We start from the raw sequence: 21,362 nt of genomic DNA, 5'->3' as shown, positions 1-21,362 counted from the left end.
GATGGGTGAAACTGTGACACAAAGACACAGATTGCTGGTTTTGACTCGGGTCGTCGATTTACAGCCGCTTGAGTTGGGACTCCAAACAATAGCATAACTGTGTTCCCTTATTTTAAAAAGAATATCTCAGTTCTATGGAAACGAGACACGGCCGTCGCTCTATGATGTGGGACGGAGTGGATCCGGTCTCTGGCCTGCAGCCAGCTGAACATTAATCAATTTGAGGACATCCAGCGGCTGCAGGCACATCTGCATCTGCTCTCAAACTCACTTCAGGGTCTGTGGAGAGTTGGGAGAAAGACCCGATTCCCCCGCGGAGACACGGCAACACGTGGACAGTTTTCCATCAGAATGTGCTTCCTTCACCGCTCTGGGTTCAACTAGGGAACATTTAATCCCATCTGATCTTTTGGAGCACCTTGTAGCACAGAATAAAAGCTGTAAAGATTGTGTTGCGCTCTGTTTCCAATACACTGCTACTGTGTTGTTGTTTTTTTTTTGTTTGTTTGTTTTTGTTTTCTCCCTACATGGTTATGACAGAGATGGGTAAACCTAAGCAATACCATAGTCACCTTCCAGTCCATACAAAGGGTCAGTGGAACCACGAACGCTAATCAGGCTTTGTGGATCCACTGATCCTGTGAGCAGAGGCCCGTGTGTAGTTGTTGTTGTTGCAGTTAGAAATGGTTTTATCTGCATGTCAGCGCTCTGTTGAAAAGAAAATGAGCATTTTAACGCGTCCTTCAGAGGGACCTCGTACCTGAAGTGGCTCTTGGAACAGTCAGAAATCAGCATCGAAGCCTGTTGAGGGAAGGTGTCACAACACAATTTTACCTCTTCTGTTCCACTCGGTTTCAGGAACTTTTCTTCCCCTTTTTCCTCTCATTTGGGTTCTAATGTGAAAGATGAAATCTGAGGTGGTGATGTATGATATCTCTGGATTTTTGTATTAAAAACAAAAGAAAAGAAATCCGAGTTCTTGTGCGTCTTTCGCTGCCCTCGTTTTTATAAATACAGATACTCTGAAAAGCTCTGATGGGCTTTTCTCACTTTTCAAATGCTCAGGTGACAAAAACGAGCCGCTTGTATTTAAAATGGATTTGACACCAAAAAGTGATTCTACGTTAGACTGGAGTATAAATTAATGTGATAAAGAAACTTTGAACACTCTTGAAGGTGAATCTGTGTCCTGTAGAGGTCGCTGCAGAGTCATTGTTCAATAAACAAGGAACTCATGAAATACTTATTTTGTGACAACTTGGCTAAAATCACTCCACATTACGATGAACGCAACATTAAAATAGTCTTCAAATCTAAATTTTGTTAAGTCATTCTGTATTCATTCAATTAGTTCTAACCTTTTTTTCAGTCCCTCGCCAGTAGGCGGCGCCAACACTGCGAGGGGATTGGTCTAACCGGAACCAATCAGGTGTTAGTTTGTTGCATACTTGTGTGGATTTCAATGATTTGAGAATAGATTGTAGTAAATTAAATGTTCTATTATCCGCCATAAATACAGAAGTGTCTGTATGTACTTTAGCAAATGTTGATTTCAAGTTCAAATGTTATTGAAATGTTTCTATTAGTATTCATGCTTTTTTTTTTTTTTTTTTTTTTTTTACTGTTTAGGATACAGTGATGAGAATTATTATTACACTTTGGCTTTTTAGTTAGTGTATGTCTTTTTTTAAAGACTCATATTTTTAGTAATCCTTGTGGTAAAGTCAGTTTAAACTGTACAGCCCTTTTCCTGTGATTTGACTAGACCAAACTGGGTTTTTGTTGTGTTTTTTAGCTTATTTTGTTTCCATGTTTACTGAAGGTTGGTGATATTCCAAATGAGATGAACAGTTAAAACCGACGATCGTGATTCAGCAATAAGATATTTATTTATTTACTTATCATTTTTGTGCCATGTCCTTTGGATAGACACACACACACACACACACACACGGGTTTTCTGTTATAGATGTGATTATGTGAAACGTGTAAAGGACTTTAAACTTTCGCCCCATTGATACCGATCAACATGATCGATTAGGTCAGGTCTCCATGTCTGTCTGATCAACTCTCCGCCCTCCGGCTCCTCCGATAAATCAAACACAGACGTTGACGCGAAGACGCCCCACTTCCCCTCCTCTCCCAGCCACGCGGCTGTCCAGCGCCGTGGAGTGAGGCTGAGCGGCTTCTTGGCCAAAACGGACGGACCGGACCGGACAAAGGGAAGCTTTTACCCCAGAGTCACCGGAGTCGCGGAGTTTTGGATCCGTGCAGCGGTCGGGTTCATGGAGTCTTCTCTGGAGTTCTCCAGCTCTCTGGGCAGCGTGTCCTCCCTGATTGGCCGCTGTCGGACCTTCAAGGTGCTGGTGATCGGAGACTCCGGGGTGGGGAAGACCTGCCTGACGCACCGGCTGTGCGCCGGGGAGTTCCCCCGCGGGAGTGAGGCCACAATCGGGGTGGACTTCCGCGAGAGAGCGCTGGAAGTTGATGGAGAGAGAATAAAAGTAAGAGGAGACTTTTTCTTTTTCTTTGTTCTTTTTTGTTTGTTTGTTTGTTGTTGTTTTTTTTTTTTGTTAAGATTCTCGTTTTAAGTTGAAAATCACCCAAAGACGGTGCGGACATGCCAGAAACATTTTAGTTTTACGCATAGATGGTTCTCAAGCTGAAACATGTCTGGTATTTTCTTCCCGTTTTTTTCATGGAGCTGTTGCTTGTTCTCAGCCGAGCAACAAATTCCCCCAGGATAGCAGAAAGTGAGCCGGACTTTCTGTGTCTGCAGCTTAAAAATGTGGAGAATAAATTTTAGTGGCGTGTTGCATGTGAACCTCAGCAGTGCATCTAATTCCAGCTGCACTGTTCTGTCATGGTGCACTGGTGATTTGTTGGGAAGTCCTGCAGACATAAGCTCTCTATGAAATTTTTTTTTTTTTTTTAATGTGTGGGTGTTGGTTGGTTGGCCGGTTGGTTTCCTGAGTGTTTTGAAATTGACGCATAAGAGAGGAAGTGTCTTAACTTTTTCCACTCAATGCCTTGAGGAGGAGAGGGTTTGATTCCTCCTCTGGTCTCTGATGGGAGAAGTGTCGTATTGCTCAATAACAAAACTGGTCTGCTTTAGATTCAAGATGTCATGGTGATTTTTATTTTATCTCTCCTTCCCCCTATTTTGTCTCGTTAAAATAAACAACTTTGTATTTGATGTGATGATGTGATGGGTGAACACAAACCAGTGTTATCAGGAAGTGGAAGGAAAAGGTTGCATATGTTTTTTGTTCCTTTTTTGTTTTTTATAAAACCACAATTCACAGCAGTGACAGCTGTAAGGTTTGAAGCATGTCTTTGCTTTGCACATTAAAAGGCTGTTATTTGTGCCCACTTTTAGCAAAAACATCTGATTTTATTGAGAACATCCACAAACACTGGTTTTGTTGGGCATTTTTGTTTTGCTTCTTCATATGAAATATTCCTTTGGCAGAGTATATAGACTTTAAAAAAAAAAAGTTTCACAAGAGTGAAAGTAACTTCCAGAGGAAAAGTTTGCTAAGATTGTAACATTGTGCCAAAGAAAACCCAAGATTGATTGATGTTCGTTCAATTAGAAAAAATTACAGATCATGATACTGTGTTGGATCAGTCATTTACTGAACATCCAGATCTTTCTCCCGTCCGTCCTGCTGGCGAGAAACATAGTGCTGCAATCTGCTCCAAGTCCAAACAGGATGATGTGGCCATTTTGGATCGAATGCAACCCAGAAGGAGAATGTCTGTCTGTTTGTCCAGAGATAAGCCACTGGATAACAGAAAAATCAGTGAAAACCAAACAGCAGAGGTTTAGATAAAAATAAGCAAAGTCTTGTAAAACTCTGCACCACATTCTGATTGAGAGATGAACTTTGAGTCCTGCTAATTCTCTTAGGACTCATTTGAAATCCTGGTGCAAAACGGACCTGTCCAGCTGCTCATCCTGCTACTGAGTCAATTTTAAAGTACTGAATGAAAAATTAAAAAAAAATCTTGTTTCAAAATATTGACCTGAGTGTTCTCCAGGTTGAAGTCAACGTGTTTGTTTCTTTCCTTAGCTCGCTATCAGAAATGATTCACTCTTTTATTTCTCCATATGACAGCGACTTTTTTAAAATTTTGCCTCTGTTCTGCAAAAAATCAGAGTGTGTAGCTATTTCAACACACGGATGCTTTTCCTCTGTTTGCCTTCAGCCTCATTCATTTCCTCTTTTTTTTCTGTTTTGGTTTCTGCCACCTAACTTTGAGGAAAAAGCCACATCTCGGTTCTGTACTCAATCTCTTGTTTCTCATTTTGCCGATCAGCTCCAGCTGTGGGACACTGCGGGACAGGAGCGCTTCCGGAAGTCCATGGTGCAGCACTATTATCGGAACGTCCACGCGGTGCTGTTTGTTTATGACGTCACCTGTCCGTCCAGTTTCAAGGGACTGGCCGCCTGGGTGGAAGAGTGTCGGCAGAACTCTCTGGGTCACGAAATACCCAAGTAAGTTAAAGTGAAAGCACTGAGGTTTAATTAAAAGCAGAAACTTTTGGAAATAAATCAGTTTCATGGTGGTAATACAAATAATATTGTGAAGAAATGATTTTTTTTATGAGTTAAAAATATAAAAAACAATTTTAAAGATGAACTTAAAGTCTTAAACTGTAACAGTGTTAACGGTTCCTGGTTTTACTTTGAATGTAATCTATGTGTGCTGCTGCCAGTTTGGCCAGGATTCTTCTGCAAAGTTACTTTTTGGTTGTTTTTTTTATGGAATTTTCCTGGTGAAATAAATGTTTAAATAAAATTAAAAAAACTCAGTATCAACTTTTCAGAGGCCGGTGTCCGTAATAAAAGTATAAAGGGAAAAAAAATAAAGTTTTAAAACTGCCTTTTGAAAAACTGCATTTGATATGTATGACATGATTTATCATTGCTGTCAGCCATTAAATAAGAAACAGGCTGTGATCTTGTCTTTTTGTTTGAATTAAAATCTGATTTTTATTCGTACTTCTACAAAGTTCCACGTAAATGAATATGAACATGATGCCAGGTTATGTCTTGAAAAAAATCTGCACTGGAAATTGTTCCAGTCTTTTTTTATATATCATTTTCTGTTTTTTTTTATTTTGTTTTGTTTTTTTATCGACGTTTTAATATTGACTCTGACAATAAACAAATCCAATTTCTTCTAGTCTAGAAAGGCTAGACTAAAAGAAATTTGACTTTTTTTTTTAGTCTAAACTAACTGCAGTTCAGCTGTTTAGTTCAGACAACATGATCAGTTCAAACTGGTTGATCTGTATAAGACGTCAAGTTTCCCCAAATAAAGCCTGTCGGAAGCTTCCAGTTTGAAAAATATCCCAGGTCCCAGGTACAAAGCCCTGAGGAATTCCACATTGAGGCGCCTTTCATTTGTTGCCTTTCTCCTCAGGTTCCTCATTGGGAATAAAAGTGACCTCCGTGATGCCGGCAGAACCGGCTGCCATGTGAGCCAGGAGCTGGCGACGAACTTCGCCAAGGCTCACGGGATGGTCTTCTTTGAGACTTCCGCCAAGAACCTGCCTAAGAAACGCTTCAATGGACGACAAGGTGAAGGAGAGGAGCCGTGTCAGCGGAGTAAAGTGGAGGACATTGTCTCTGCCGTTGGGACGATGCTGAAGAGACACAAAACACTAATGGCCAGTTCACCAGCATACAGCGGATCTTTTAAAGTTCACAGGAAAGTGCAGGAGAAGGAGCCGTGGACTTGCTGCTGAGGACGGTTCTGGTTCCCTCCACACTCTGCCCCCAACTAGGAAAATGTGACTTTAATATTTGAGCTTCTGAATGTAAAAATTCACCTGGTGATTAATTTTGACCAATGCCAAGTGTTGTTTTTCTTTTTTTTTAATGGCTTTGATTTTCATAATTGATGTATTCCTTGAAGTATTTCTGTATATTTGTGATCTCATTGTTTATATTGTTTCAAAATAAAAGACTGTTAAGACAAACATCCTTGAGCCTTCGGCACAGTGATGTATTTATTGTCGGCCTGTGTGGTCTCACTGGGAATGTGTGCTGTGTGGGACTGTTTTCCCACTCCGTCTCTTTCCCGTTTCCCACTGCAGTAAGTTCTTCAGACGCTGCCAGTGGAGACTTTCTTACTTCAGGTTGCTCCAGGTCAAAATATGGGGACAATTATTTTGGAAGTTCAATGATTTGTACAATTTTTATATGTTTTCATATTTGTTGCACAAGTGCAGCAAATATGAAAAGCCTGACAAGTTGACTTGTTGGTGTTAACCTTTTACTTTTCCATCCAGCTGTGATTTATTTACCCTTGACAGAAAACAATAACGTTATGTTTATGACACTCCATCTCTTTGTTCCCACTGCAGCATAGGAACAAACTGCGTTCTTATGCGTGACCCCAGTGTGTGTGCGTGTGGTGGAAAAAGTGCATCACATGTGTATCTGAGATGATGTTTGTAATCGGTGATTCATAGCTGGTCATATGAGGCACACACACACAGTGGAGTGTGTGTGTGTGTGTGCTGCACTAGTGCAACATTCACCAGTCAAACGTTAGAAGTCTCACTGTGAACTCGAAGAAGACGATAATGAAAGGGACGACCGGCAGGCTTTTCTGGAGAATACCACGAAAACAGTAAAGATGGTTTTTGCTGAAGATGCAAAATGTGTGTTTTTTTGTTTTGGGTTTTTTTAAAAGTAATTTGTTCATGTCTCTTAGAAAAGACTTTAGTCATCCTTTGGAAACTGCTGAGATCGTGGCACAAACTCAGTATTTGAACATTTTTTAGTCCATCTTCCTCAGTTACATCCTCACATTTATGTTCAGAGGCGGGACATCAGGTCTCCGCTTTCGTGGTGCTGCTGCGTCACAGTAGTGTCAGAAAACAGGAACGTTGTGATTTTGCAAAAACTTTGATGTCATAGCGACATCATTAATGCAGGTCAAATTTTAAAATGACATTTTTCTTCGTTTTCATGCAATAAATGCACAAACTAAAATTGTCTTCACATGTTGGTACCTTGCAAGAGTTTTTCCAGTTCGACTGTTTTCACATTTTGTCTTGACAGCGAATGTATTTTACTAGAGCTTCATGTGAACAGACACAGCATATGGTGGGTTCAGAAAGATGCTGCAGAAGGTTTAAAGCAGAGTGAGGTCACAAAACATTATTTCTACCTGTGTTTATTCCATTATCTAAAAAGGGAAAGAATTTGCCACAACAAACCTGTCTATTGATTCCTCTGCTCACTGAGCTCATATAATCATTTGTAAGCTCTTTGTCTTCAGCTAAACAATGCAAAGAGATCATTTCACTGCAGGTCCACCAGGTCCATTACAATTGACGTAAACTATCTCTGTTCTGATGTTTGTGTTTGAGCAAACTCAGACTTTTTTTTGTTTTGCAATCGTTATCAAAACTAAATAAATCAATAAAAAATCAGTTACAATCAATAGTTCTCTGAGGCTTCTGAAGGTTTTTCTACAAACATTCTTCTTTCTTTTTAAACACTTTCATTTGAATTACACTGGATTGCACAGGAAATGATGAGGAAACAGTTTCATTCGTGTCTGTTTACATTCAGCAATTTGCAACATCTACTTTTCAAGAAAGATTTACATAAGACATCGCAAATAAAATTTATTGCAATTAAAAAAAACATTTTAAAAAGAAAGACTTCATATCAATGTATCAAAGTGGGCAGAATAAATAATAAACAAGGTTTGAAAGAGAAAACAACAAAAACAACAGTCTCCTCTGACTGATATTGATAAAGCGATGACTATTTCTGGCCCGCGCGCCTCTTCTTCGCCTCCCTGCGTTTGGTTTGGGCTTTTGTCTCTGACATCAGGGTTTGCGCATCAATACTCTGGCACCGTTTGCTTCGTTATGCAACTGCAGTGCACTGTTTCCGTGCAGACGGTTTGGTCTGTAATCCGTTTGAAAAGCAGCCTGTGGGCCCTCTGAGCTTCTGGACCTCTGAGCCTCTGAACCTCCTCACAGATGCGGACAGATCGCAAAGAACTCACTTCCATCACTCTGCTCGACGATTATTAAATGAGATATAAAAAAAATCCAGCTTCATATCTGCAGAAACATACATTCTTACTTCCAAACAGATTTTGGTTTTTTTCCCCCTTGTCCGTTTGTAGTTTGAGGTTTTCACCTGCAGAGGGCGTACTTTTTGTTTCATGGGGTGGGAGGGGATGCTGGATGGTGCGCTTTTTATCCCGAGCGATGCGCAGGAAGAGAGAGAGAGCTGCGGGTCATTTCTCTCCAAACAGCGACTGGAGGCAGACGTGTCTTTCCACCTGTTGCTGAAAACACGTCAACATGTTCTGCAGACGGGCTTTGCAGAGAGTCGGGCCCCTGGCACGGTGGCTTCTGAGGCCCACGTCCAAGAGCGGTATGTTGTTTATTTACCACTTTCTGGTGTTTAGTCTGATTGATGTTTTCGTCATTGGAGGGGAATGGGAGGGAGGAGGAAGTAACTTTTCATAGTGTGATTTAACAACAACAACAAAAAAAGTTTACTTGCTTAAGGTATCAGGGTTTTTTGTTGTTGTTGTTTTTGTTTATTTTGTTTTTCCTTTTTTATGTTATTTTGGAAAAGAGAATCGTAGTTGGTTTTAATGTGCAGTCTGAGTGAAGGAGGTGTGTCCTGGAGGGGGAACACACAGTTCCCACATGCATGACAGAGCTTTACAGCTAAACTTGTGGATAAATGTGGATAAAATGTTTCAAACCGTTGCAAATTTTTAAAATTTATTTATTTTTTTTTGTTAAATTGGTGTCATTTAAAAAAATAGAAAAATATTGTAAACTATTTGCAGTAGAATCCGTCCGAATTTGGGAATCATGCAACAGCGATGGGACTGTTCACATTGTGCACCATGAGCATGTCTCATTCCTGAACACAAGCATTTTGGAAGCGCTGGAGCTGAACTGTTTCCTTCTTCTTTCAGGAGATTTTTTCTATCTTTGTACGTTCACACTCCCCATGATTGTCCTTTGCATTTGGAGTCTGAGCTTCAGGAATCTGTCCTGAGGGCGAGAGGGAGCTTTAATTTCCTGTTTCAGAAAATTCCTGTGAACCTGAATGTATCTAGGCTGGAAAACTATTATTGTGTGACTTTAGGATTTAAACAAAGACAGCAGAGCTGGATGCAGGAAGCCACTGTCCTTGCAGACTGTTTTCTGTCGTTCATTTTTACATACAGCTTGAACTTGAGGAATCCACAGGGATTAACTGATTACCTGTATAAATAACCTGCGCATGGGGCTGCTGTGTCATGGGTATTAGAGCAGGAGGAAGGACAGATGGCTGCAAAAGCATCCACGGCTGGGCAATGTGTAAACTTTACTAGGAAAGCCGTGCACAAAAATGGAAACCCTGAGCTTTAAATCCAGCAGAGCTGGAACAATAGCCACCTCAACATGTTTACTTTTCTCTTTTGCTAAAAGTGGAGCAAGAAAAAACATAAACAAAACAAAAAAAACAGCTTAGTTTCTCAATTTTTGAATCTGTTGCTCAAGTAAGACTCTCTGTTGTTCTGGTGAGTTCAAGATGGGCTCTCCTGCCTGGCTCGACAAGAGCAGGAGTCACCCAACATCTTTTCATGTTGCGCAGCATTTTTGCAAGAAGAAAATAATGGTTTTGACAACCAAAAACAAAACAAACTAATCAGTCTTTATTTATGGAGCACTTGTCACATGGAATGTGCAGGAGAATGAAAAGATTTTACAGACATTCGTGCCAACAACAGCGAAGAATCGCAAAACCCAGGAAATAAATCAGGCATTAATAATCGGAAACAGAACAGAAAATCGACCATTACATGTAAGGGTTTTTAAAATCTAAAGTGATACTGTAAAACAACATAAAAGATAAATAATGTTAAACACGACCATCATATTGAAAATGCAAAACAACAAAGCAAAGACAAACTCTGACATTCTTGTAGTGACAGTAAAAAAAATTAAATGAAATAAGATATAATTCTGAAAGTCAAAATGAAAGTCAGGCTAAAAAGAAAACATTAGCTGATCTCAAGCCTGAACAATGCGTCTAAGATGAGTTTTAGTTTTAATTTTACGTAACAACCGAAAACCTTCATGGGAGCTGAAGAGTTTGTACAGGGAAATTAAATCAATTAAAAAAATACACTTTGAAAGCAGTTCTGAAAAGCACAGCTATAACCAGTGAGATGTTCATTTTCTTCTTCATCCTCCTCATCATTATTGTTGCTGAATTTCACCCAACTGGGGAGAGTTGTTCTACTCAGGAGGACCAGGAAGGATTTTGCCTGATCTGAGTAGTTCATGCCAAGTGTTCAGAGTCATCCGTGTGATTCTCTCTCTGAATGTCTGGACATTAATCCAAACTTGTGTTTTGTCAGGGTTCTCCTAACTTTAAAATACAGTAAAAGACCAGCGGGTCGTCAGAAAACACATCAATATGGAGTTGTGTGTGGTTGGCAACAAGTTCAAAAAGACTGAAAGTTTTAATACCAAACTTAAAGGGATATTTCAGGATTTATTTTTTTGCTGTGAGTCTAGTTAAAGGTTCATCCTTTGGGGTCACTTAGTATAAATCCAGATTAGTTGGTTCCAGAGGTGGAGGAACCAAGACCAAAGTGAACTTCTACTCACTTAAAACAATTCAGATCTCAAAAACATCATTTCAGATCGTGAAAATCCTACTTTAAACAGACAAATTCGCATCAGACGGGTTCTTACAAGGAAATGGAGCTTGGAGGTGGTGGACCAGTAATGACCATCCTGTGTGAAACCTGCACTGAGAAGAAAGCACACCCATTCCCATCGCACCAGCTTGTCTAATGACAGGTTGAGGCGATGAAAGCAGAGTCATTACACACAGATAAATGTAGTAATATATGCATAAATATGCAAATCAAATCAAAGAACAATATACTGGTAAAGTAAGGGAAAAATACAACAAAATCTAATCAAATAGCAAAACCTTAAATAACAATGGAAAAAAATTGCGTGGAAGTTGTGAAGGCGATTGCTGAATCTGGAATCTTCATCATAGTCTTCATCTAGTGGGTGTGCTTTCTTTAGGGGAGCTTAGATGAAGGCTGAGGTTCAGCTTAGATGTTTCAGACTTTTCCCTTCTCTTCAGACTAAAAGACTAGATTAAAAAGCATCATAATTCATAGCGCTATTTTTCAAAAGTTTATTGTCTGCAACACTGTCTGGTGAAACCAACTGATCACCTCCGACCCGCTCACTGTCGATCTTCATCACTTAAGGTTGGTGTTTGTGTTTTTAGGAACAATTTTTTGCTACACCAACCGACCCACACATCATGCAAAACATGTTCTGCTTTCTTTAAAAAAAAAAAAAAAAAGAAAGTTCAAATATCACTGATCAGGAAGACTCTTCAGTCTTTCCCTGTGGAGGATTTATGGGCACATCTTTCAGCAGAATTGATATTAATGTCGTATGTGTTGTAATGAAACAAAATACTCTGCTGGTTAGTAGAAAAAAGAAAAAATAAGTTTTCATCTGGTGACGCGTTACTGTTGGTGAACTTGTTAAATTAATTTAGTATAATATATTAGACTTTGTTCAGATTCAGTGTTTTAGAAATAGATGAATGCCCTAACACCACGAGAATCAAGAAGACGCTTCTGTCCGAGCTTCACATGCAAACTCACCTCTCCTGAGGAAGCAATGTGCCGGTTCTTAAAATGACTTCACCCTCTGCAGCAACTGTGTCCATCAATATGCTCTTTGTCTTGTTAGAGAGAGATTAGGCTCTGGCAGCCTCCGCAAGAGTCTTATCTAAGGCTTTGTCTTTTGTATTGCTCTTGGTGATGTTTAGCAACTAAAGCAGCACAAGAACGATCCACTGAAAGGAGCATCCAGCGGAATCACCGCGGGTCCCTGAAGGGACTGTTTTATGAGCCTGAACGAATTAGAAGTTGTTTGTTTTGATGCGCCAGTAAGGAAGGGTTTTACTGTTTGCGTCGGGGTTAAATTCAGGGACAGCTCTGTGTTTAGCTTGGCTGCTGCTAAATCTTTCCGTGTCCTCGGTTACCAAGAGCTGTGTTGTATAACTGGATTAAAGGATGGAGACATGCTGTAGCCGTCACAACGCAACGTATGATGGAGTGACTGCTGACTGAAGGAGGAAATCATGTTTTCTGTAATGTCTAACATTAATTCTGTGTGGCGTAGGGCTTACATGAGAATGGAGGTTTTAAAAAAATACTATCTATGTCTTTATTTCACATGTTTTACATTAGATATACTGCAGAAGGTGTTAAGTGAATAATAATTCACCTGCTCACTTTTTTGGGTTTGTTGCATTTTTCCAAACTCACGCTCTCAATATGTTTTGTTTCCCAGCTGCCCCGGTGCGACACATGGCCTTCGGCGTTCCTGGAGGATCCACCAACTTGGCGTACGTTGTTTTGTGTGGAGGAGGCCTTACCGCTGCAGTCGTCTATGTGAGCACAAAGTTGAGCAATGACAAACGTTGTCCTGAGCCTGAGAACCTGCTGCATGTTATAATGATAAAAAAATAATAATCTCCTAATTTGAATCTGATACAGAATCTGTGAAGGCAGGGAAAGATTAGAGTGATGGCTTCAAGGGGTTTCAGCCTCAAAGATCTTGAGCTCATCTTGAAAGAAAAGTTGTCAAAAATACAGATAAAGACATACAAAAAAGCAGGAAAAAAGAAATGTTTGATTGATTAAGAGGTTCACACAGATTATTCAGGGACATATAAACATTATTCGGCGTGTCATTTACTGAAATTAAATTCTACTTTTGCATCTTTCTTTTGTTTTTCACAAGATCACTGTATTTTATGCTGAAAATGTAGTGATGCATTCTAGTCTCTAATGAATAAAACTAGTAGTCTTTTACCAAAAAATTCTTTCAAAAAGAAACAAATAATGTTGATTGTAAATATTCATGTTTATTCTTTTTTTTTGTTTGTTTAAGCTGTTTCATTTTTTTCTCTTTTACCTTTTAATAAAACTGCTCAATGAGACGCCTCTTACCAACACTGATAACTTTCTTTCCTTCAGTTTCAGACTAAGTTACAAATGTGTGCAGTAACATGGATTATGTCACTTTTCATTTCACTTTATAAACTGTGGACTGTGATGATTTATCAGTGTGGTCTTGGTGACAGAAAAACGTGCCATATCTGAATAGCTGAATGATTTTTGTCTATTTTTGTGCTTGTAAAAGCAGGTGAATATGTATGAACAATGAAATATGACCATAGAGCAGCTCAATATGTAATGTACCACTTGCTTATAAGATCCTGAACCATTAGCTATTTTGGTTGAATTAATAGCTTTGCTTGGAGTAGGAGCAATGCAGCAAGAAGTTTGCCTGATTACAAAGTCTAAAAAAATAATGCTTAAGGTAATGTCATCATTCTTAGGAGGTGAAACATGAAGGTTGTACTTTGGGTTGCATGATATTTTTCTGGTGTCATATGGAGCCAGTTAACATGCGACCAGAGTGCAGGCTGGACTCCAGACTGCACCTCAGCTTTAAACAGTGGAGCAGACACAGAGGCTGTTGTCTGCTCAGAGACACTTCAGTCATGAGCATCAACAACAGAAAGTTCTGTTTCCTTGGAGAAAAACAGCATGTTTCTGCTGCTTTGTGTCATGCTGTAGTGTGATGACTGTTCTATACTAATGAAAAACTATAATGTGCATTTCTCTCGTTCTCAGGCCTATAAAACAGTTAATGGCGATACCGAACGTTATGAGGACAGATTGGCCAACATGAGCTCTGAGGAGAAAGGTAAAATCAGCTCATTTTGTAAAAATAAAACCTACATATATATTTATCTGTAACTTCCCTTCAACTTGTTGTGCTTGTTGGGATGCACCCTGGTGCATCCCAACAAGCACCAGGGTGTTTGTTGTGAAGTGACTCTGCATCGTTGAGATGCATGTTTGAAAAGTGCTAATGCGAATTGAAAATGAGTGCAGCGAGCCTGAAAACTGCTTTTCAGAGCAGCTTCTGGCTGCTCCACCCAAATCTCCCACATGGTAGAATGAGTCCTCTCAATGGCTTCATCGTGCCTGTCTGTTTGGATTTGTGTCTGCGAGCTATTCATCTGCTCGGCTTTGCAGAAATTGTGGCTTTGTGCCCTGAGCTACTAACTAGTGCAAAACCAGATTGCTACTGGTTCAGATGTACCATGGAAAAAGTTGCTTCGGAGAAATGGAAACTTTAATAATTTGGATGTTGATGTGGGAAGAGTGTTTAAAATTCTATTCAGTTTTCAGATCACATAAATGGTGCAAACATTTCATTTTTTTATAGCTACAATTTAACATCTATGTTTTATATATGTCAATATATTTAGGCCCTGATGATGGTTGCTGTCATAAAACTGAACAGTTTAACAGAAGCTGCTTTGCATTTTTAGACCGATAACACACAGGGTGCTGACACAACAGAACCTCCACAGTCAAAAAGCTTCCCATGCTCAAATGATATCTGATTGACGAGCTGGTTTGTGGTAGGCAGTCGATGGAAAACTACTTGACTCTAAAAGCTGCAGTGTCAAATTTATAAAAGTTTACCAGTGGAAGTTCTTTTTTCCAACTATCTAAAACACCTTGCAGTGTCTCATCGCACTGAATCCTGACATCAGTCAGTCTCACTGTGATCTGAAGATCCAGTTTTTGTCTACTTTAGTCAGGAAAAATGAGCAATTTTGCCCAGAAGAGCCACAATTCCAGGTTTAATGATGGTTTACATATTCCCAGACAGTTCGGGTGCTGCACTTAAATGTCTGAATGTATGATTTATGCTGATACAATATTCATGCGGTTTTGTAGTTTTAAGCTGTCATGTGTATGAATGTTTATTTGACAAACACAAAAATGCTGTTACTGTAAAAATCAGACCCAATCATAAAAAATGTAATAGGTCAGAACCAAGAAACAATGCCACCTTTATGGACAGAAAGGATTTATGGGTTATTTGAAACTTTAAATTAAATTACACAACTAATGAAACAAAACAAAGTTTTCCATTCTTCAGATTCAGCTCTTGGAAGGCAAATCAGTGAAAAAATATATTTTTTGGCTTGAGCTTGAGCTCATAAACTTAAAAAACAAACAAACAAACAAAAAAAAAACAGCCAAACATTGGAACCATAAAAACACCAAAAATATTTACATTTCTTAGTAAAATATGATGATGTCAGTATTAATGAGAAATTGTGTCTGATGAATTTTCTCTTCATAACAGTGATTCTGATAAATCAGTTGCTTTGAAGTGTTTACTTTCTCCTCCTAACAGAGGAATGACACACAGGAAGGCCTAAAAAGTAATCCATTAACTAGTTTACCAGCCTGCCTGTCACGGCTGTGTGTCACTGAATTAGTTTCAGTAAGCTTGAATGCTTTACTGCAGAGGCCAGTCACTTCTCTTTATCTTATGTGTTTACGTATATCTGTGGCCTTCTGTTTAATGCACAGCAACCTCTTCATTTATTGGTACTCTTGGTCAGGAAATACAACAAATAATTTACTTTGGTTTTCCGAGACAAAGGTGAAACTTTTTGCGTTTTTGTTTTTTTTCAGGGACTTTTTTATTCACTTACATTAGTTCTGAACCTCTTCCTCTGCAGCTGAAGTCACATCAGAGGCTTCATCGTCTCCTCCAGCTGAATCCGCCCCAGCAGAGGATGAACCGGCTCCCGGAGCTGAGATCAAACCAGAACCTGTTCCCGCTTCCCCAGAACCAGTGGCTGAGACGTCAGCCGAACCCACCGCTGACGCCGGCCCAGAAGAACGAGCGCCCGCCGAGGCGTCTGAGGCAGATGTCACCGGGGCTCCAGCTGAGCCGGCAGACGCAGAGGGAGCGCCTGTTGCGGAGGAAGAGACTGCTCCGGAAGTTGAAACTGAAGCTGCAGCCGCGACCCCTGCTGAGGACGCAGCAGCAGCAGCAGCAGCAGCAGCAGAGAGCGCTGGTATGGCGGCCGTAGATGAAGCCCCTCCTGCTCTCCCTGCTAATGCAGAGACTCCCTCTGAAGCTCCTGAAGCAGTCTGTGCTGCAGAGGTGGCTGCGTGAAAGTGGAAGAGCTCTGCAGGGTGCATCTAGAAAGAAGGGCTTTTAGGAAGTAGATGTGTTATATTCCTGATTCCCTGGCCTGAGAGAAAATGACTCATGAACCTCGTTCTCTTACAAAAAGTAAAAGGAACATGCTCTGGTTTATTTCTGTATAGTAGTGGATATGTTATGCACACAAGAGGTTCATCAGTTCAGTTTTTCTTAGGCTTTTTTTTCCTCTTTACCTTTGCTTCCACATTCCTGAAAACCAAATAATCTGATAATGTCTTGTTTTAATGAAAATTATGGTTTGACTGTTGGGTGGGGAAATCAGCAATATGAGCAATAGAAAGAACCTCGTCATGTTTTTATGAAAGAACATTTCATGGTGGCCTTAAGAAAGGGGCCAAAAGATCCTGCTGGCTCTTCGTTTTCAGATTAGATCTAAGTAAAGTATTTTTTTGCACAGCAACAAACAGGCTAAAACATAAATAAAGAATAGTTTCAAATGTTTTCTTCTTTCACCTTGCTTTATCTGTTTTTAATGATTACACCAATTAGTTTCCATGTTATGAACCTTATCCATGTCATTATAAAATCTTTTCGTACTTAAACCTTTTCAAGCCATTTTCTTACCTGTCTCAAAGGATGCTATAGCTCCCATCTTCCTCAATACTGTACAACGTTTATCCTTAAAAATTCACTAATCTGTTTGGGCATTAAAATTTGTTCTAATAAACCAATAAAGATTAAAATATCACTGGGTCAAAAGGAAATTTGAAATGCTTTAATTAATCCAGTATTCAATTGGATTTTTATAAAAATGTACATTTGTACATTTTCTTGCCTATTGTTGAGAAAAAATTATATGTTTTATTTTGAACAGAATTTGGTAAACATCGGCACAAGCAGAGCTGGTCCGGGACCAGCAGAGCTGGTCCGGGACCAGCAGAGCGGGTCCGGGACCAGCAGAGCGGGTCCCGGACCAGCAGAGCGGGTCCCGGACCAGCAGAGCTGGTCCCGGACCAGCAGAGCTGGTCCCGGACCAGCAGAGCTGGTCCCGGACCAGCAGAGCTGGTCCCGGACCAGCAGCGTGTTTGATCTCAGTTCTAGCTAAAAATCATGTTCATTGATTTAAATTTACGTTTTCTGATTTTTTATTTTTTATTTTTTTCTATATGAAACTCTCTTAAAATACCCCATGGCAATATTTACGAATGAAGCTTACAGCGACATGCACCTCCTTCCATAAAGTTGAAAATAATCTATCTAAATTATTAAGACTTCTATTTAGTTATTGTAGAAATAACTGTGAATGAGTAGTATTATGGTTGTTAATGGTTTTATAGCAAACAGAAACTACTGTGACAAAAGATTCATTATTTTTCATACATGGAACATGTTGAAAAATAATGTTTTATCACGCCTTCAATATTTTAATTTATTTCTTTACTAATTGTGCAAGAATTATTTCCTTTCTGATGTAGAACCTCCAACAGGGCCCAAAATTGCACACTTACTTGCACATATAAGCAAAACCTGAACCAGCTGCAACTGACAAACAAATGTTAGACGCCCTTCTTAGATGCTGCTTGAGCATTCTGTTGTCTAATGCCGCCCTGGGCAACCGCCCATGTCTAAAACTGCAACTGGGCACAAGGAGCATGAGCCAGTCTGGAAGTTTTCTATAGACCATCCAGTCATAGAGACCCTGTCTGTGCAAATGTGATTATAAAATAGGTCATGTTTCATTTGGTAGAAACATAAAATGCATGATATCAGTTGGTCTGATTTAAATCCTACATAAAACACATTGTAGTTTTAGTTCTTGTGTTTTTGTATAAAATCCTGACTGGTTCCTGCTGTCCCACAATCTGCAAACAGCTGTACAGGCCTTGGCTAGCTCCACCGCAGAGATCATCAATGCCTTCGTGGGGGAGGAGAGTCTGGGGGAAGCTCTGCACCAAATGGAAAACAATGGGAAGCAGCTGAACAATTTGAAGGAAGATTTGCAACCACATCCTCTAGAGAACACAGTGGAAACGTCTGTAGAGGCGGCTGTTTATATTGAAGAGCAGTTATTTGAGGTGGAAGAAGTGCCACATGGTCTAACTATTGAAGAACTCTCTGCTGACCGGATTCCAGCAGCTGACGCAGAGCAGGAGGAAGAGGGGAAGGAAAGAGTTGTTTCACTTCTTGAGGAAATCGCCGAGGCTGAAGAAAACACTGCGCTCCCTGGCCCTCCTTCAGAGGAAACCGTCTCTTCTCCTGAAGACTCTTCCTCCTCTGATGAGGCTTCGTCTGATGAGGAGGAGGCCATAGTCACTGCAGAGGCAACACCAGAGGAGGAGGAGACCCCTATGGGTTCAGTTGGTGAGACGACTCAGTTGGCAGCCGCCTCCACCGAGACAAGCCTAGAAGTTCTTTCAAACACAGAACCAGAACCGCCGTCTGCTGTGGCTCCAGCGGACAAGGAAGAACCCTGCCACAGCTGCCACTCTTCTCCATCCTCCAGCAAGGAGGAGGCGGCAGCACCTGCTGCTCAGGGAGAGGATCTGCTCGACATGGACATCGCACAAGAAGCAAAGGAGTCCTTTGACAAACCGTTGGCAAAACAAAGTAAGGACACAGAGCTGCTGTTTGTTTGCATTTGGTTCAGCTGAACGTGTAAGAACCCAACCCGACTCTGTTTAACCTGAAGGAAGGCAGACGACAAAGTGTAATCCTCCTCCTCAAAGGACAAAAGAATAAAAAAATGGCAGTTAAAACAACAGCAAAAAAAATGGCAGTTAAAAATGTGTTTTTTGTATCTAAATACAAAAAACACATTTACGCAATTGGTTGCGTAAATTGCGCAACCACTTTTATAATAATTATAATTAACAAAGTGTACACTTAATAATAACTAATTGCAATGTGTAATTGTAGATAATTTTGTGCTGAAAAAAAATGGAAATGCATTAAGTTGCTGCCTTAAATGATTCACATATAGCCTAACTAATAAAGTGCTCAGTGAGTGGCTGAAAATGACTCCATTTTAATTTAATTTGGAGTCAGAATCGTCTTTATTCTGTAAACAGAGCTAGTCGTGTGAGAATGCCTACGACTGGTGACATTTAAAGAAGATTAAGTTACATTTTGTTCCTTCTGCCTTCACATATCTGGAAGTCTAACCAGAAAAAACAATTATTACTTTATCTCCTTAGATATTTCCAGTTTTATGGCTTGCAGTTTCCAGTTTCCTTTACATTCTTTACTACACTCAAAAATATATCAGCACTGTTCTGTGTTAATTCAACACCTACAACACTTTCTTATCTGTGCAATTAATTAACTGGCTTGAAAGTTGTAATATGTAGACTTATGAATGAATAACACTGTAGATATTTACTTATTTGGATCTCCCAACAAGGTCCAATACATCTTTGCTCATAAAAAAGAGAAATGCATTTCTCTTTTGATGCAGTCAAAACATATGACTGCATCTCAAAAAGTATAATATATATCGAAAAGGTTCAATACTTTTGTCCTTCATGTCAAAAAGTGAAATCATGTGGAAGGAAAAATTATGGTAGAAAAAAAATAAACCAGGTTGTAGATTGTTATCAGGCAACATCCATTCAAGGATTTGGGGGAGCTTCACAAGGCTAAGAGGCCCAATATTAAATAAATAACACATCATTAAATCACTAATTTAAAGTATCATAGAATATGTAAATTCTTAACTAAATGTTTAAATAGTCAATTTAATAAACAATTTATTAAATATCTCTTAAAGTGATTAAAATACAAACTAATGATAGCCGACACAAATAATTAATTTAATGTGTATTTAATTATTTTATGGCTCCTGTTCCTGCGCATCAACATAAAGTAAGCCTTAATCAGAACTACAATAAAATACATGAATACGTATTTTACTCCATGTATAGCCTAATGAATGTAGTTTGACTTTCTGAAATGAGTGACAAACTTTTTTCCTGCTTTTTCAGGACACTAAACTGCTTAACCTCGCTGCCTTTTTCCTGGTGAAAAACAACGCGTGAAAGAGTTGTGCTTCCATCTCACTTCTTCTTTTTTGCGTTTGCTTGTTTTAGGCATTGAGAATGGAGTTGTGGTGACAGCCGTGTCGTGACAGAAAGTTTGCCTTCCCCAATCAAACCTGGGCGGCAGAAGACAACAACCAGAAGAAGAGGAGGTCACACGCTGAAGCGTTGTCTTTGTTAGCAGGTGTCATTATAGATTTTGTCCACTAGGTGTCAGTAATGCAAAACTTTTTGAGACGTGGAATTCTAAGAGGTTTTAGGGAGTGAAGGTTTTTGACCTTGTAATGAACAGAGTAGCCTTATTATAACACCTGGCATAAAATATTTCAGATTTGTGTCACTGCTGCCCATACACCCACGTATTTTGCAGTATTTCATTTTAAAGCGTTAAAATTAGAAAGTCACGCGCTGTTAGATATATAAAACTTTAATGTTACAAGAAAATGCCCATATTTTGATGCACACTTCTTTTTTTAAAATTGCATTGATCATTTCCAGATGCCGCCCTGTTCATCAGTCAGATATAGCGATGTATCCCGTGTATCCTCCAAGTTTAACAGAGCTGTTAAAACTTAATAACAAGGATAATAACCATCTATACCTTCTCTTTGTCTGTCATTTTGTAGTATGACTAAAGACTATCTAAAAGAAAAAATATATATATACTGTCCAGACTGGGACAACATTTTGAGACAAGCATTGCACATCAGATAAAGGAAGACATTAAGAAAAATAATGAATGATTGTAGATGGGATGTTTATATATCATTTGAGCTCTGCATGACTGGGACATAATGAAGAATGTAGTTGACAAGCAAACTGTAGCGGTGTCGTCATGGCATACTCATATTTCAAATAAAGTGGTGGACAATCCTGCTTTTTCTTTTTCATCATTCATTTGCTGTTCATACTTGTGACTGTTTGAAGACCTGAACAAAGGTGTCACCCTCAGAGATCCACAGGTGTGTCTTGGCTGACTTCACTTTATGACATCCTATGTGAACTGGGTGTGTATTTGTAAACAAGAGATAGTGAATAAAAATGTAAACAAAATAATTCAACATTTTATTGTTAAAAATATAACTATTCAAAATTGAGAAACAGAGTAAAAGTGCATCGAAAATTTAAGCAAAAAAAAGTAAACTTTTGGGATGTCATGATTATTTAAATCTATGTGAAAAGTTTCATTTTTAAAAATCAAACGTTTCTAATCAAAACTGTATTTGGTCAAA

At 39.3% G+C, this 21,362-nt stretch overlaps 1 protein-coding gene and 1 pseudogene across 1 annotated transcript; both read left to right on the top strand.

The window, feature by feature from the left end:
• Positions 1 to 2,029: 2,029 nt before the first annotated feature.
• On the top strand, positions 2,030 to 5,992 carry LOC129367066 (ras-related protein Rab-33B-like; annotated as a pseudogene).
• Positions 5,993 to 8,281: 2,289 nt separating this feature from the next.
• On the top strand, positions 8,282 to 21,020 carry mgarpb (mitochondria localized glutamic acid rich protein b). Its single transcript, XM_055041288.1, has 6 exons — positions 8,282 to 8,420; positions 12,392 to 12,492; positions 13,744 to 13,816; positions 15,663 to 16,004; positions 17,969 to 18,703; positions 20,182 to 21,020. The coding sequence occupies exons 1-6, from the start codon at positions 8,348 to 8,350 to the stop codon at positions 20,217 to 20,219; spliced, it is 1,362 nt and encodes a 453-aa protein (XP_054897263.1). The 5' UTR covers positions 8,282 to 8,347; the 3' UTR covers positions 20,220 to 21,020.
• Positions 21,021 to 21,362: the final 342 nt, after the last annotated feature.

The sequence above is a fragment of the Poeciliopsis prolifica genome, unplaced genomic scaffold (assembly GCF_027474105.1).
Source record: "Poeciliopsis prolifica strain line A6 unplaced genomic scaffold, Auburn_PproV2 SCAFFOLD016, whole genome shotgun sequence".
Taxonomy (NCBI): Eukaryota; Metazoa; Chordata; class Actinopteri; order Cyprinodontiformes; family Poeciliidae; genus Poeciliopsis; species Poeciliopsis prolifica.
The sequence above is the reverse complement of the archived record's forward strand: the minus strand, read 5'-3'. Positions and strand labels throughout refer to the sequence as shown.